Source organism: Lissotriton vulgaris, chromosome 6, assembly GCF_964263255.1.
Source record: "Lissotriton vulgaris chromosome 6, aLisVul1.2, whole genome shotgun sequence".
In the NCBI taxonomy this organism is placed as follows: domain Eukaryota; kingdom Metazoa; phylum Chordata; class Amphibia; order Caudata; family Salamandridae; genus Lissotriton; species Lissotriton vulgaris.
In genome coordinates, this window is record NC_141694.1 from 1,317,076,340 (window position 1) to 1,317,095,162 (window position 18,823).

Here is an 18,823-nt window from a genome sequence, read left to right on the forward strand (position 1 = left end):
CAACGTTGGCGATTCAGATTGATCATGGCAGGGTTATAAATACAGACTTTGTGAGGATATATTGCTTCCTTATTCAAATTTTGACTATTTTTTGAGGAAACGATTGCATTTTCCTATGTTTTAATGTCCTTGTTTAGGTAAGGAATGGTGGACAATGCTACAACTTTATTTTTCCCTGAGTAGAAGGATAAGTAGGGTCTGTGAGTTAACAGTAGGGACGTCATTCCGGGAACTAAAATCCCATTTTGTATGGTGAAAGGACTTACCATCTGAATCAGAATTCCAATATGTAAGGTTATCACACTCTGTCCGTATTTTACAAGAGCACATTTTGTCTAGTAAGACCTTGGAGAATGTCTGCTTAAACAGCAGAGAATGAGGCAAAAAACTGTAGAATTTGTTGCAAAAACACTGATCCCATCATGGGATGGGGTGGAGTGCAGGAAGTAGCCTGCAATGTTGTGGCAGTTCCACACCTTTGAATACCAAACCGCAAAATATTAGTAAATCAGGTGCACAATTACTAATGCAGAGTTTTCTGCACAATTTATAGTGGATAGCTCTGTATGGAAAAATAGAGGCTGATTAGCCTCAAGCTTCCTAATAGTCCAGAGTGAAATCTTACCTGTCTTAACTCCATTTGTACTCTGAAGGGTCTGTATCATGTACAGCAAATCTACAGAAAACCCTGAGTAACAAAAAGTGCATTTATGAGCTTCATAAGAAATGTAGGAATTTACTTTTTTTCCCTTGCATCGAAGAGGAAGATATTCAGTCAACATATGGAAGATTAAACATTAATCAGGTTTCTCTGAGCACTCAGTAGGGGTTATGAGACCTAGGCACATAAATAATGACCATCATTAGTATTAAAACAAATAGGTTGCTACATGCACCATCCTAGCAAGAGGGGCTACGGAATGCTGTGATCGCATCCACAAAAAATCCATATGTCGTCATGTGCAAATCAGATATGCTGCCAAATGTTTTAAATTATGCCAAACGGGCAAGTGTTGGTGTAATGAGCTGCCTCTGCATGTTTTCTAAACCAAGGATACTGCCCATTGCTGTACAAACATCTCATGAGTGAGAAAAGAAGTGGACCCCTCTGGCATATAGAGTCGCCGACTTGAACCTACACACGGGCAATGACCCAATCAGTACAGCAGCTGCCACTTCACACCTCACTAAAGGGAACTGGTCGACAGGCTCACCCACTGGACTTAGTTCTTTCCAGTGCTCTCCTCTTCCTCACAGAGCACACTGGTCTAGGCAAGGAGGGCGGCACTGTTGCTTCAGGCTCCAGGGGCAGGTGGTCTTAGTGTGCCAAGGTGATGTTCCCTCAACCAGCTGGGAGACTGGCAGGTCTTAGATTTCAGTCCTCGACACAGGCAGAAGTGTTGCAGTACTTCTCTGCATCACACATTTTGACTGGCTGCTTTACAGTTGACAATTTGGGGGGCTTCTTCCCAGTACCACTTCTTTTAGTCCTATCCAGACACCAAATGTGATTTAGGGTCTGAGTATTTAATCTTTATGTTGGGGAGCTGTTCCTTTTGTTGCATCCACTCCTCAACCCTGCCCTGTGTCTTGAAAGCAGTCTGTTACAGTAGGAGCAACTCCAAATCTGATTGACTAGAGGCTCGCACCTTGGAGCCTCAGCCCTACTCCTGTATGATTATCTCATCAGCCCCTTCGCTTTCCTGAGATGTGCCCAGGCCACTTTCCAGTGACCTCTCTGAATCAAAGAGCACCCTTTGAAGTGTACTGGGGAGCCTGGCACTCCTTCCCCCAGTGTGTATCCCACCCAGCTCACAGGAATGCAGAAATTCACTAATCCTTCCTCTAACTCCTCATGCTTCTCCAGTCAGTCCTGGGTCTCCCTTGATAGAGCCCAGAATCTTCCATGAATTGCAACATTCAGAGGCACACATACATCCAGCACACATGCGGTGCTTATACCCTACATACTAGTTTCATATAGGCCAAGGGAAAGTTAGGCATACAGCAGTGGAAATTTACATACATTAACCTGTAGGCCTCACTCCAGCGACACAGGTAAAAAGGCTTTTTCACTTCTACTGACCACAACACAGTATGCTGCCACCACCGCACTCTTGCTGCTTAACTCCTGGCAAAGGCAGTAGCCTTTCACCACTATGAAGGTAGCGCTTTGGGTGCTCCTCCGGTCCAACAAGACCACAATCTGTGAGAAAGGCCATGGTGAACAAACATGATCCATGTTTGCCCTTGACAATAAAATTCAGCACCAGGGATCCCTGACATTGTTGCAGCTGGGACACCCAGGGCAGGGGTGGATGTCGGTCATCATGCAGGGACTTTTCTATCCCAGCAAAGACAATTTAGCAATAATTGTTTAATGCATCTTTAAAATCATATAATTTTCATCATTGAGTAATTCTTTTTTTTTCATTTAAGTTTTTAAAACTAAACTGTAAATACTACGTGCTTGAAGCCGTTAGTTCTGGCGGAGGTGCCCAGACCTTAATACTGAACCTAAAGATACTTCTAAGAAGAATTGACCTCTCGATAGTACTTTTCCGTCTATAGAGACCTACTGAAAGTATTATAGCCAGCAATACCTTTCTTGAAACCAGTTACCTGAACTCCTTTGAGATCCATAAAATAATAACCTTCCCCTTCAGAAGCACGAATAGACAATTATTTAGGATCATGTAATATCAATATAAAATTAGAATAATATTCTCTATTCCGATCAAAATCTAGTGATCCTTTTGATGCGGAATTACAGATCTCATGGATTTTCAAAAAACACTTATCAAAGTTCTATTTAGCCTAGATCATAGCAGGGCCAGATGCTCTAATTATGGTAGGAAGAAGAAACGCTGCCTTCTTTGGGAATCAGAGGATTGGAGACAACAAATATCCTAAGTTAAAAAGTCTCACTCAAATAATCACAAAAATTTAATTTCTGAGCTAAGCTTGATACCGCTACCAGCTGATCTCCCCTAGACCGAAGAAACCAAATCTTAAGTGGGAATATTCAGTCTTTAACTATAGGTTGAATGCAGTTAGGCTATCAGGTGGAATTTGACCTGTCAAATAGGTGTGGAATGTCAAATGACTGTGGCGTGGCTTCTACCTGCATCCCCTTCAAATGAGGAGTGCTTTATTAGTAAAGTGACCTTGGTCTTGAATTATTCCACTGAACACTTGGCCTACCAAACAGTTCCTATAATTAGGGAATCAAGATCTGTTTTCGAAAACTGCAAACCTATACTTTTAATAAAGTTAAGCTGCACAATAGTTTTGTTTTAAATGATTCAGGAGTGTCTGCCTTTACTCATAGCAAGGATTTTACTAAATCTCTCCACCAATGCTTGGTTTAATTGCGAGAATTTCAGCTTAACTCGTGCCTGATAAGTAGGGGTGGGCGGAATTTGCATAATCGCGTTACGCAAATCTCCGCAAAACTGTAAAAAATCTCCGCGAACACGCAGAAATTCCGCGAACACGTGGAATTTCTTGTTGGCGATGCTTTTTTACTGTTCGCAATCGCTGTTTGCGTGCTCAGGGGGAAATATCTCGCGAACACACATTTGAGAACGCGAACATGCAAAAACACAGAATTTTGGGCAATTTCGTGTTCTCCGTGGAACTCTAAATTGCCCAAATTCCACGAGCGGAACGGAATTTACCGCCCAGGCATAATGATAAGTTGATTGGGGAAGATGGCACCCGGGCTTTGCATTTTGTAATGGAACTACAGAAAGTAGTGCAAGATCAAAGAATGAATATCGGATCTCCATTGCAAACCAACCAGCGTGGCCTGCCCCTTTTCCTTAAGCCCTGTGGTGGCCGTCTTTGCGCGCTTAGCTTACTGTCTCACCATTTCAGAGGCTGATTCCTTTTGTAGGTAGAGGACGCCAATGACAAACCATAAAACTCTGGTCTTCTTCCTACTTTCTTGAACTACAGAGCCTCAAGTAGCATTACAACCCCAGATGGACTTATCTGTCTCCAGCCAGGATAAGCAGCCTAAAACAAATCCGGCAAGGTGCACTTAACGCAATGTAAAATATTAATGCGCCCTCATGAGGCTTACTCCTCTGGTTTTACGCCTTAGGAATTATCCTTTACGAGTGCCGAGAAATAAGCAGTAGTTAATCCCACACAATGGTTGGGAAGTGGATTTTACAAGTCGTGGCATGCCTTGTATGCTTGTGAATGTGATGTAGGATTTGGTTATTCAAAAAGGAAATCCAACCATTATGCACCCTGTAAATAGCCAGAAAGTTACTCATTATAGGCTGGTGTAACCTCCTTTCTAGGATGGGCAGAGGAACGATCACTCCCTTGGGAAAAACATGTATATCTGGCTGTCCCTACCACTGTGCAGAAAAAACAAGCATTTGCAGTGCAATAGGTCTCGCATTTGCAATAGTGTAAGCTATTGGCATTATAAATGAAAATGCCTTTTATTTATCTGTTTTGCCAATTAACACATATTATTTATTTATTTATGAATCTTGTAGAGCGCACAGCTACCTCCGTCGGAGGTGTCCCAGCGCTAAAGACTGTCAGCAGAGATAAAGCGGGACCTATCTAAGATGAGGAAAATAGCCATGTTTTCAGGCGGCTGCGAAACAGTGCTTCAGATGGGGCAAATCTGAGGTCCAGAGGGTGGCTGTTCCAATGTTTCGCAGCAAGGACAGCGAAAGCTCTGCCACCCATTTGTGTGCGGCGGAAGCGTGGCACAACCATAAGACGTAGGCTGTTGGAACGTAGGTCTCTCACTGAGTGAGATAATGTCAGTCTCTTTCTCAAGTATTCTGGACCGGTACCGTTCAGAGCACGGAAAGCAAGAGTGAGTATTTTAAACTTAATCCGACAGGCTATAGGAAGCCAATGGAGCTTTTTGCGAAACATGGAGATCGAATGTCGGAAAGGGATATTGCCAATCAGTCTTGCTGCCGCGTTTTGAACTACTTGCAGGCGTTCAATTTGGTACAAAGGAGCCCCCGCATAAAGACTGTTGGCATAATCCAAATGGGAGGTTATTAAAGCCTGGGTAACTGTTCTGCGCGCGTCCATTGGCAGGAATGGAAAGATTTTTCTCATCATTTTTAGCTTTCCAAAGCAGGCAGCTGTGACTTTATTAATTTGAGGGCTGCAGGAGAGCGTGTCGTCAAACTGGAATCCCAAATTACGGGCGGTGTGCACCGGGATTGGGGGGGGTTGAGTACCATAGGCCACCACAGTGAGGGGGGTATTGTCATTTTTTGATTAAAAAACAGGACCTCCGTCTTATCAGCGTTAAGACGAAGGTGGTTCGAGGCCATCCAAGAACAGATTTCTCCCAAACACTGGCGGAAACTGGAGAGGCTGGAGTCAGAGTGATCTCTAAAGGAGAATATCAGCTGTGTATCATCAGCATAGGAAATCACTCTGACTCCGCATGCCTCCACAACCTTGGCCAACGGGGCCAGGTAGACATAATAGACATAAATAGAAGGTATTGTCATATGCAGTGCCAATAGCTCAAACTCTTGTAAATGCGAGACCTATTCAAAGAAGCGGCAGCCATTGTCCCGGGTGCTCAGAAATTGAAAAGCATGCATGGTGCACTAAAGGTTGCAGGAAAGTATGTTGTGCCTGCAGTAGGAGAAACTCATTAAAGAAAATAATGCTTACAGATTTAAAAAAGACAACCACTATAACAACCGAAGTAAAAGGGACAGTCCTCATGGCAGGTTACAAATGAAGACAAGGCGGTACTAAGGAGGGACTAACAAGCCTATTGACAAATCAAAGGCCAGTATTAAAGAAGGGCAATGACACAAGCCAATGACAAATATGGGCGGAGAGTGGGCGGGGCTTCTATGCCATACTCCAATACAGCATGCGCAGTGCAGCGCATGCGCTGACCAGGCTTGACCTAAAAAGAGATCATCAAGAATATCACTAACTAAATGCACAAAAGGCGGCCTTTTCCCTTTCCTTTGCATCTAGACAAAATTAAAATAAGACACCCCATGTTATCCAACAATCCCACTGCATTACTTGAGATCACCAAATCTAACCATTTTCCACCCCATTAAAGTGCATCTTTGAGATTTAAAGTTCTGTTGAGTTGGAGAATACTTCACTTTAATTATGGTGTGCACTAAAAATGTCAAACATTCTTCCAAAGCCATAATTGCAATTTTAAATGGCTCCCATAATGGGCTCCAATTTAAGTCCAGGAATAAACTGATAATTTTTTCTTCCGTGCTATTCTTACTTTTACTACCAATGCAAACAGAACAATTAATGGAAAGAATGCAGAACAATGTCATACATACACCCCAATCCAGAGATCTGGGCCTAAATCCATTATTTTTTTGCTCACCATGCCATTCCCGTTTGGACCCAGCCATATGCAAACCAGTCTTAACCCTGCGCCCAATGGGAGCAGTCCAACCCGAACTGCCAGGCCAGGTCCTCCCTAGACTGGAAACAAGCATCCTAGGACCGGTTTCGGGCTTTTCAGCCCTTCTCAGCCAGCATAGCTTGACTCCAGTAGCATGGAGAGCAATGGACCCAAGTCTGGGCATACCCGTCCCCCTCGGGGTGACAAATGTAAATAGAACAATTGATGAACAGAATGCAGAACAATGTCATACATTCACCCGAGTACAGAGATCTGGGCCTAAATCCCTCTGATATCGAGTTAAATCCTTTTATTATGCCTAGCAGTTGGTGGGACGAGGCTTTAATCAAAGTTTGCAGGAGAAGATGGGGCCATCTGTCCATGGAAAGCATGTTGCCAATGGAAGGCATTAAGACCATGTTCTTCCAATTCTTTCCTGTTGCCCCTATAAGCAGACAGTTTTAGCACAGTAAATCTGACCAGGGGCATGAGCCAGAATCTCTATGTTGAGGCCTACATTTCCACGTAACCACCCTCTCTCTTAGTTCTACTTCCTTTCCTCTCTTGCTTTCTCTCCTTAAGACAAAGCGTTAATAAAGGGCTAATTTAACTACAGAAACCTTCCCTAGAAAATCCCATCTCCTTCCTCAACCACCTGGCTGACAGCAAAAAACACGTCTCTGGCCCATCTTTTGACCTTTGCCTGCCTCATCATCCTACAGCACCCACCGTTCCCCGGATAACTACCACACACCTTCAAAAACTGCGTCACTGCGCAATATAATCATTATTAAATATGTTGTCTTCTTCTAAATGCATCACCCACCATACTGCCTTGAACCATATTGCCCAAATGTTTGCCCAAGTAGGTCGTACCCCAATGTCCTGTGCATTTACCCAATAGTGTGCTGCGCAAACACCTTTAAACATTATACATGCACAGTTGTCGCTAGTTTGATGAAGGACAATTCTATTCAACGGCATGTGCATTTTGGTAACACTATAGTTGTGAAATGCAACTGAGATACTGCATAGTGTAATGCGCCACATCGAATCACTAATAAAAAGAATAGCAGCCGTAAGATACATTTTGCTGAAAAAAAATTGAAAAAACACGAAATTACCGATTTAAATTAAATAGAGGTATTCTGGAGACCATTGTTTTTTCAAAGTTTATTGTCGAGTTTTGCATAAAGAAAATGTCTTCGTAGCTGGCGGTTTAGGCATGCATCGACGTGGCCCAAACCTTTTCATTTAGCAATATTAAAAAGATGCAATTGCTGTATAAAGTGTCCTGATCAATAAGCTGCATTTATTCAAAGATAAATCCCACAGCGACGCATAATGCGATTAGTTCAAATCGGAGGTTCTAAATTTTTGCACCCTTCCACTGAGACGAAGGGCAGAGTAATGTACGTAAGCGTTCAGTATTCTCCTGGGTTGGTGGAGGGAGGATTCCAACCATCTTCTGGCCACCCCCAGCATGTGTGGCAGAGGGGCAGCTAAAGGAGGTTCTGGTGACAACATCCGAGAACTGCGGACCAAAGAAATGGCAGAAAATTTGGATAAACCTCCAGATGAGCGCTTAACACACACAAAAAGTAGATGTTATTTGACGGAAATACCAGCTTGACTACCCTGAATTGTACACCCTCTATATTCAAGCATTTAACTTCCAACGAGGGACTGCCTCCCAAAGGCAGGAAATACTTCACATTTGTACTTTGAGTTCTACCTCTGTCCACTGGAAACGCCCGGAGATATTTACCAGATACCAAGTATAGAGCGCCTACGTCCCTCACCACCCTGAACGGCATGATTCAAATGACCTTGAAGCATCGGCTACGCAGCAACGTTCCCCATAAAAGTACAAACAAACTGTTGCCATTGCGCAAATAAAAAAAAAAAAGTGATTACCGACTTAAAGAAGGAGACCGTGTAACGCAGCAAGTACAAGATCCAATCCTGATGGGCAGTCACAAAAGGAAATGGAGGAGTACCCCCGTTAGGCTATAGTAAAATGAGCCTCTGAAATCAAATGTATTGTAGTGCACGTAGTGCCCAACCAAGCAAGGACAAAAGTAGTCCTTTAAGAAGACCCCTCACTCACCAACCTGGTTGGTGACATGCTTCATCATCGGGGTCCCACCCCGAAGGCCGAGTGCCAACAGGGTGTGCTTGGACACCTGACTGCAGTGGAGCGGGTATTTTTCTTTTTATATGTGCAGTGAATTTTTTTAAAGTGAGTGATTTAAAAAGTGTCCAATGCTACTCGCTCATGGACTTTATTCTGGAGTGACACCGAGTACAAAAATCTGTGACACCTTTGTCTAGTTAGGTAGGCTTCGGTGTTTAAGACGTGTGGTATATTAAAAATGCATCATGTGTTCTGTGATTAAAATATAGGTCTACATGTTTCAACCATGTTAGTATTATCGGTTTTCGTCAGGGGTTCTAGGAGAGACCCCAAGCCCGAGACTATGGATCTTCCAGGAGGAGGGGGGGGGGGGTTGTTTTTGTGCATCTTTGGGAGGGTGTTAAAGTAAGGTATTCTCCCCTCACTCTTGCACAGAAAGTCAGCCTCTTGTTTCGAGATGTAGGCATTCAGCCTGGTAGACTCCTGGCTGATGAGACAAACTACCGAAATTACCTTGTGATCCAACTGAGGATCTACGAAGTGAGATACAATCTTTGGTGGCACATGGGGAGTCAATGGGATACATCTCGAAACAAGAGGCTGACTTTCTGTGCAAGAGTGAGGGGAGAATTCCTTACTTTTACACCCTCCCAAAGATGCACAAAAACAAACTCCTCCCTCCTGGAAGACCCATAGTGTCAGGCTTGGGGTCTATCCTAGAACCCCTGTCACGCTTTTGTGATGTTTTTCTCAAGACTCTGGTCCAGAAAACCAGTACCTACTTGCAGTATACTAAAAGCCTGCTGCAACTCCTGAATGGTCTTACAGTCAACAATGAGACAATTTTGGTAAGCTTCGACATTGAGAGACTTTACACCAGCATTCCCCAGGATGACACCCTTGAAGTCCTAGAGAAAGCACTGGAGAGAGAGGAATGGACATCTAGGACACCCAGATGTTTCATTCTGAAATGCGCTAGATTGGCTCTGAAAAGAAACTTTTTTGAGGTTGAAGGGACCTTGTACCTCCAAACAGGAGGCACTTCAATGGGTAGTACCTTTGCCCCTAGTGTGGCAGGCCTCTACGTAGTCGACTTTGAAGAAAAATACATACTCGTGATCAGAACCCCTACAGTACTCGTATCCTATTTTGGAAACGGTATATTGACGAAGTCCTGGCCATTTGGCAAGGACCTGAAGACACTCTGTTCGCATTCTACGAATGGATCAACTCCTGCAATAAGAACCTTAAGTTCACATATGTGAAGGACTGCTCAACCATGGTGTTCCTTGACCTTGAAATCAGCAAGGAGAACGGCCGTCTGGAAACCCTAACACACTACAAACCAACTGCCAAGAACAACCTTCTGCGGTTTGAGAGTTTCCACCCTAGACCCCTACGAGAAAATCTTCCTTATGGCCAGTATTTGAGAATCCGTAGAAACTGTAGCAAGATCAGTGACTACAAAGAACAGGCTAGTAATCTAACCCGCAAATTGAAAGACCGAGGGTATCCTGACAAGATTCTCAACAAATGCCAAAAGCGTGCACGCAACCAACCACGGGACGCACTCCTGGGAAACATGGAAAAAACCACCGGTGAGGCACCTCTAACGTGGGTTACCACATACAGCACTGTGTCCGATCAGGTGACCAAGGCCATAAATAAACACTGGTCTATCCTAAATACAGGCAAAATGAAATGGGAAAAAACACTATTCTCATTTAGAAAGGCTAGGAGTATCAAGGATAGTGTGGTCAATACCAGACCACTTAAAAGTCCAACGGACAGTCAAACAGTACTCAACGCCTGGGGCCTCCCTAAGGTCACTGGACATTACAAATGTGGGAACTGCAGCGTTTGTCCACTAACTATGAATACCAAAACACTAGCATTGGAACCCGGGAAGGTTTGGACCATTCGGTGCCATACGAACTGCAACAGTGACAACGTCATATACAGAATAACCTGCCCGTGTAACCTCCAGTACATAGGGATGACCAGTAGGAAAATAAAACAAAGAATCTGCGAGCACAGGAGCAGCATCAGGTGCAAAAAATCCATGACCAAACTAACTGAGCATTTTCCCATATCTGGTCATACTCCCGACGACCTGAGATGGACCATTATAGAGCAAATCACCCCCGCCAACAATCAGAACCAGCGCTTGTTCGAGAAGGAACAAAGATGGATTTACAGGCTTTCCACGCACAAGACTGGTCTTAACGACAATATACCCTGGAACTCCATCATGGGATAGGTGTCCATCTGCACATGAACTCTACCCAATAGGTCTCCTAACGTGTCTGTTCTGACTCATTCTCTAAATCACCACCTAAGTCCCAAATACAGGGTTTTCGGTGACCCATATTAGACTGGCAGCATTTAGACCATAGCTGCCTTATGTCCCCCTGGCACCCTCAGTGCCTGAATATACCGAGTATTACTCGTAATCCCTTTCTTTCCTGTTCTAATACTCCGTTTTGGTTCCCCTCCCGAATATTAAGTAGCGTTTGTGGATTTGGTTTTAATTAGCATCCACGATCGTAAGCGGTACATGTCTGCACGGTCTGGCTCATATTGCAATTCCTTACTCACAACTCGCTCTCATAACTTTATCCAAGACCGACAGCAGAACGAGCAACGTTACCATGGCAACCCACGGCCTCCGTCCTGTGTCAGCTGACACAGACCCCCATTGGCTGATGGGTCCCACGTGTTCCGACTCCTTCCGAATCCCGGAAGTCGCATGATCGCGTTAATAAAAGTGCACACGCTGAGCGCTGGTCACTACGAACTGGGCTCCATGAAGGTTACCAAGTAGGTTAACAGACCTCCAGGATCCTGCCACAAGTAAGTTCGCTTAGTTAGTTTGGCGATCACCCCTTTGCCTTCCAAGCGGCTCCGGCGCTCCGGTTTTGATTCCACCCTTTGTTTTCCGACAGAGCAGATTACGTGAGCGATCCGCCATTGGAACCGGGACGCCCATGAAGCAAATAGTTTCTTTACTCTGAGTAAGCCTGCTCCAGGTGATATGATAATGCATATGATTGTGTGTGGTCCACTTACTACACGTTGGCAAGATCTGACCAGAACGTAGTTTTCGTTTATCGAAGATTGATTGATGTGGTTTTAAGGTGTCTATTTACAGTTGTGTGGGCCACTCATTTGCCCAGACACGTGATCATTTGTTCCACCCACTTCCCTCATAACTAGATAATAGTTCCTGTTACTTAGATGAGTGGAACGTATCGATTATGCACACTATGGGAAATGGGCAACTAGTGCAGGTCACTTGATCATACGCGGCCCGCTGTGCATATTGCAACAGGGACTTACATGACTTTGACACCCCAGTTTGGTTGTCTCCTTCGAGAGCACGTTCTTGCATGTTTGTGTTTGTTATCTGTATGACCAGTTGTTTGTCTTCTGTTATTGTGGTCCCAATCCCCTTTCCTACAACCTTTATTTTACAGGTTTTTTTCCAGACTCTGGAAGAAGACTTCATTACATCTTTTTGTTTGAACTACAATTTTGTGGTTCCTGTTTACACATTGATCAAGGGCAGGGCACACCTTAGCATGTGTGCACCACCCAGATCATTCACTTTGGTCCTGACGAAAACCGGTAATACTAACATGGTTGAAACATGTAGACCTATATTTTTTTAATCACATAACACATGATGCATTTTTAATATACCACACGTCTTAAACACCGAAGCCTACCTAACTAGACAAAGGTGTCACAGATTTTTGTACTCTGTGTCCAATCACTCCGGAATAAAGTCCATGAGCGAGTAGCATTGGACACTTTTTAAATCACTCACTTTAAAATATTTCACTGCACATATAAAAAGAAAAATACTCGCTCCACTGTAGTCAGGTGTCGAAGCACACCCTGTTAGCACTCGGCCATCAGGGTGGGACCCCGATGATGAAGCATGTCACCAACCAGGTTGGTGAGTGAGGGGTCTTCTTAAAGGACTATTTTTGTCCTTGGTTGGCTGGGCACTACGTGCACCACAATACATTTGATTTCAGAGGCTCATTTTACAATAGCCTCACGGGCGTACTCCTCCATTTGTTTTTGAAAGCATTTAACATGGGACCAGGAGTTTACTCCTTACAAATACTTATATACCCTCTCTCTCTTTTTGTTTACAAACAGTCACAAAAGGAGATAGGGCGGTAACAAGGCGGGTCTAAGAAGCCTCATTATCAATCGGAAGCCGGTATTTGCCAAGGACGATGACACAAGTCAATAAAAATATGGGTGGAGCTTCTACAGCACTTCCACATCTGTCCCTACTACAATATGGCTCGATCTAAAAATCACATGATGTGCCATAGTATGCTTGGAATCCTGCACCTTCGATGGCTGACAAGTTGTGTTATTACACCGGTTTTGTGAATTTCCAAAAAGGATAAAAGCTTGTACAGATGGAGTCATTCACTCTTGTTTTTGTGAATCAGAGCCCCGAAATCTTGATGCATGTGAAAATGCCCTTTTCTGCTTTATATTTACTGATGGGGTTGCAACGTCTGACTAGAAACGAAATTCAGCCCTGGCAAAAATGTAAAGTCCGGTCCCACCCTGCAGGAGACTAGAATTTGCGTGAGTGTGCTCCTTTAAATTATGTCAATCCATCCTGCTCTGAAACCAGCCCTCTAGCCTCCAACACCCTGGAAAAATGCCAGGGGGGCAGAATTGTGGACCATCCTCTTGATTAAGAGGGATGTTGTAGAAGTACTCCTCAACGTCGAAAGAGTTTCGTGGATTTCTTTAAGTACTCCCATTTTCATGGATCCTATAAAATTAGAAATAAACTCTAAAAGTGATGAAATCCGTCAAACATGTATTGCCTACTTTTTCATGTAACGTGTGAAATGAGCCCTTAGCATTCAAATCCGCATGTCTTGCTTGCTTCCTGCCAGTAAGATTAGGAACACTAGTAACAAAAGCTTTAACATTAGACAAAAACCTTTAACATAAATTATTTGTTCTTGTTTGCTACAGTTGTTTAATCCATACATTACCGACTTCTGATGGTGACCTCTTGAAGCAAAAATGGTGCTATATTGCACGCTAAAATATGCATGCCGACAAAAGTTCATTGGTTTCTGGTTTTGTGTTGCTTTTTTCCACAAGATACTAATCATTAGCAGAGCTTGTCATTTCTGTGTTTGAGAATTTGTGCTGTGGCAAACAGAAAGCATGCATCCTATTCATCCCTTAACGTATTAATGATGATCCTAACTTTTCGTCCTTTGTACATTTTCATAAGAGTTACTTGTTCCCTGACTTTATTAATATCAGATTCGGTCGTCCGGGAGTCGAATGCTATTGCCAGCATGACAGTCTTGCTGCTGTTATCCAGCTACAGTTCCTGGTAAATGAGGTTCGTAACACATTTATCACATGCGTTTTCATTGAAGTGTGATTGTTATTTATTGCCAGGTGTGTAACAATTCCATCTAGTTTGACGAGTGCTGTATCTAACCTCAATTTCCCCTTTTGATGCCATTGTTGAAAGCCCTAAAAACTGTTTCTCTTTCTACAGTTCTTGTTTAAACCCTCCAGAACGCATGCTCGGGTTAAATTGTCCTCAAGAACACTATGGTCCGAGATAAGGAACTATGAAGCGATCATCGAATTCCCTCGTGGTGGGGATACTTGTTTTGAAAATGTCCTGAAGATTCATCAAATGGCGCCAAAGTTATTGGCAAAACAAAAAATTGTTTTCCTATGGAAACTAGGTCCTAATTATAACTACCTACTGGCGACTGCCAGTGGGTAACATACATGTATGTGTGTATATATATATATATATATATATATATATATATATATATATATATATATATATATATATATATATATTTCTCCAGTATTAGGGGTGTCTTTCATAGATTCACATGCCTGAATCATTCCCCGTCGTCGGAGTGGGAGCCCACGGTACATAAAAAAGTAGTAAAATATACCCTTAGTACATAATATATAACAATATACCCAACCAGGAAGTAAAGTAGCCCCAGCTACAGTAAATAAAACTTCCACATTAGAACCTGTCCAGGTCATTATGTATGGACCAAACTGCAGCCAATCAGGCCACAGCTCCCACCAGAATGCTCTCCCCAGAGACCCAGGCTCTCAGATTTTTTACCGCACGTCGTGTGATAGGGAGTCCCTCTGAGCTCTGCTCATTTCTTCTCTTTGATCGAGTTTATTTCTTCTACAATGTCTACTTCTAAGTCCCTTTTCAGGGCCTGTGACTCGTGTGGAAAAGCGAGACTGTTTAAAGAAGATCCACACACTCGCTGCATCTACTGTTTGTACCCTGACCATCAGGTTAAGGAGTGTAGCATCTGTCGTAAATTTTCTCCTAAAACCCTCAGGGACAGAGAGGGTCGCCTGCTGCTGTGGCTGCAGAGGATAAAGAACAAGGATGAGCCACTTTCTGAGGTAGGAAGTTTCGCCTCAGAGTCTACTAAGGGGTCTAAGAAAAGGAGAGCTGAGAGTGCTGTGCCTACTCCGAAGGCTAAGGTGGCGAAACACCAGATCGCCTCACAGACTGGGGAGCCTTCTACTTCGAAAGCTCAGAAATCCTCTGAGAAGTCTGTTAAGCTTCCAAGCTCAAAAAGAACGGAGTCTTTGGTGTCTCCTGTGAGACCTGTGACTAAGGCACCAACAACGCTGCCGATTTCCAGTCCGGCTGCCTCTGCCATGACTTCTACTTTGACTTTCTCCTCACCAAAATCGACTATGGTGATGTCCTCAGCCTCCTCTCCAACTTTTGTTCATGTTCAGATTCGTCCCATCTCGTCGACGAAGGTTATCACACCTCTTGTCGACGATCAGACATCGACGACACTGAAACAGTCGACGAAGAAACCCTCGTCGTCGTCGACGGCTGCTCCGTCGACGAAGAAGACCTTGCTGTCGTCGACACCATCGTCGACGAAGATATCGTCGACGGACCCATCGACGACAAAAAAGACCCCGTCGACGGACGTGTCGACGAGAGCGTCGTCGACGAAGGTGAAAATTGTCTCGTCGACGGCCCCGTCGACGGCCCCGTCGACGATGAAGACTGCTCCGTCGACGGTTCCCTCGTCGACGACGAGATCCACCACGTCGACTAAGGTAACACCACCTCTGAAATCGAAAGAGCCATCGTCTTCAACGTCCAAGGCGACGACACAGAGCTCGGATTTGCCAGACAATCCACCTACACCAAAATTGTCGTCTTGTACAGACCTGCAAGTATGGTCAGCAAAAAGCACTGCCACAACTGCGGCTTTATTGCAAAAAAGGTCATCTCAATCCACGCCATTGTCGCCACTCCAAATGCCAGACAGGCTATTGGATTCTGAAGCAGAATCTGGTGATGACATGTTCCAAGCGGCTGAAAGTCCTTCTGACTTACTGATACAGGTTAAAGATCAAGAGGAAGAGGAACAGCAAATTCAGGCACCTACATTGGTGAACACTTCTGCGCCAGGGATGCAGATGCCAATGGAACTTTATGAGAATCTGCAATATATGCTGAGCGATTATTATCGCCGCTTCCCGCCTTCGGAGTCGGGCGACTCTCATATTACCTCCCCACAGCCTCAAGTGAGTAAAGGTCCAAGGGCTAGTAGGTCGGAGGAGGCACAGAATACCCGACCTACCACACCATTATCTCCCCACCAACAGGATGATGACAATTCTGATGAGGACACCCATGAAGAAGGAGAATTGAATAAGTCGGACTCGTCGGAGTATGAAGACTATCAGGCAGATACGCCATCCCCAGAGGAACAACCAAAGGCTGAGTCACCACCGGTGGATATAGCGAACTTCCATAGAATTATGGACAAGGCTACTAAAAGATTTCTAGTTTCAATTGAAGCAAAGCAAGATGAGTGCTTTCTTTATGATTTTAAGACTTTATCTCAGAAGCAAAGTTGGTCTATTCCCATTATAGACTTTATCTGGAAGGAGGGGCTTAAGATAATGGCCACGCCAAATTCTTCTCCTGCGGTATTGCCGCGAGTCGACAAGAAATATAGGGCGCCCGCCTCTTCACCTGCTTGTCTCATCGGCCAGGCAAAGATGGACTCAGTCATTGCGCAAGCAGCTCAAAAGAGGGCTAGGAACCCCTCAACTCAGATCTCCATTCCAACGGACAGAGACGGAAGACGCCTCGATACCATTGGTAAAAAGGTATCTACTATCGCGGCCACCACTGTTAGAGCTGCTAATTCGTTAGCAATTCTCGGTAGATATGACAGACAAATGTGGTCTGACATATCGCCATACAACCAGAAACTGCCTGAGCCAGACCGCTCTGAGGCCACCAAGATTCTACAAGAAGGCGAATGTGCTTCGTCTGAAATTATCGACGCAGCAGTGGACGTGGCGGCCACAGGTTTTAGACAATTGGCAGGAGCTGCAGTGCTCAGAAGAGAGGGATGGTTAAAATCTACGTCCTTTCGACAAGAAGTACAAGCCAAAGTTTTAAATATGGCTTATGACGGCGAGTTCCTTTTTGGCACACATGTGGACGAAGCCTTACAGTCCATTAAGAAGGATACAGAAACCGCACGTTCATTAGGTACTCTGCAGTACCGTAAATCTTCCTTTCGTGGTGCAAAAGGAAGGGGTAACTTCTCCAGCAGAGGAGGTTATTACCAGCAACGCCCATATTCGAACAACCAAAGCAAACAAAGGTACCAGCCTTACAAACAACAACCTTATGGCCAAAGACGGAGTAATTATACACAGTCCCGAGGTAAAACTACCTATCGGGGTAGAGACAACGCCAACAAGAAGTGAAAAAAGCGTCCTGCCGCCACTTTGCCTACGCCAGCCACAAATTGGAGGAAGAATATCCCTGCATTACTCTCAATGGTCCAATATTACAACAGACAGATGGGTCTTGGATGTAATCTCAAAAGGTCACATATTGGAATTTGTAAAGACCCCTCCAAATTCGCCCCCAAAAGGACCACCCCCAGCACATCTCAAAGAGCTGTTCGTCCAAATCAATGCAATGATTCGGAAAGGGGCAATCGAGAAAGTACCTCCACATCAGAGAGGAAAAGGGTTTTACTCTCGTTTTTTCTTGATACGCAAAAAATCGGGGGAGTGGCGCCCCATCCTCGATTTGCGTGCCCTCAACAAATTTATCAAGAAGTTGACTTTCAGAATGTTGTCACTCCAAGAGATCCTCCAGTTTCTGACGGAAGGCGACCACATGGCAACCCTGGACCTTCAGGATGCTTACTTCCACGTACCCATCTTCCCCAGGCACAGGAAGTTCCTAAGATTCAGAGTGGCTGGCAGGGACTTTCAGTTCAAGGTCCTTCCCTTCGGGCTACAGTCAGCCCCGAGGGTATTCACAAAGATGTTGGCACCGGTGGCGGCCCACTTACGGTTGCAGGGTGTCCAGATTTACCCATATCTGGACGACTGCCTTATCAAGGCCAATTCCTATGCCACCGCAAGCAGTCATATCCAGACATGCCTTTCCCTATTTCAAAAGTTGGGTTTCTCAATAAACTTCAAAAAATCGGACCTAACACCGTCTCAGAGGACGTCTTTCCTGGGAGCGACTCTGGATTCCAAAAAAGCTCAAGTCTTCATTTCAAACGAAAGACAAGCAAAGATCCAGGAACTGGCGAGGGCACTCCTCAGAAAAAAGTGCGTTTCAGTTCGAAGATTCAAGTCTTTCCTAGGGATGTTGTCATCGTGCATCCTCCTATCCCCGAACTGTCGTCTGAGGATGAGACCACTACAAGAAGAACTCGGCCACCAATGGGTGCAAATATCCGGTTCCTTCGAAGATGTCATCGTCTTAACGCCACGAATGAAACAAGCAATTCTGTGGTGGACTCAGGAACGCAACCTGCAAGTAGGCTGTACCTTTCTAGCAGAAGTCCCCAGTTTCATCGTAACCACGGATGCCTCGCTGGAAGGTTGGGGCGCTCACCTTCAAGGGATGACAATCAGTGGCAAATGGAACACACAGCAAAAGACATGGCACATCAATTTATTGGAGTTGAGGGCCATTTTCCTCGCACTCAAATCATTTCAAGCGACTCTGTCAAACTCGTCCGTGTTGATCCGAACAGACAAGACGACGAGCATGCATTACCTGAACAAACAGGGGGGCACAAGATCAGCCCGTTTGTCTCAGCAAGCTCAAGAAATCTGGAATTGGGCCCTGACACACAACATCAACTTGGCAGCAGTACATGTCCCGGGAGTAGCCAATGTACTAGCAGATTCCCTAAGCAGATCCA

General features: G+C 44.6%; 1 protein-coding gene across 5 annotated transcripts in view; it reads left to right on the forward strand.

Annotated features, from left to right (window-relative positions):
* STXBP5 (syntaxin binding protein 5) overlaps positions 1–18,823 on the forward strand; it is a 1,242,391-nt gene that overhangs the window by 168,960 nt on the left and 1,054,608 nt on the right. For all 5 annotated transcript variants that reach the window (XM_086927454.1, XM_086927457.1, XM_086927456.1 and 2 more), the window contains exon 3: positions 13,851–13,932. In XM_086927454.1, coding sequence (XP_086783580.1) covers positions 13,851–13,932 — 82 coding nt within the window. The remainder of the gene's footprint in view (positions 1–13,850; positions 13,933–18,823) is intronic.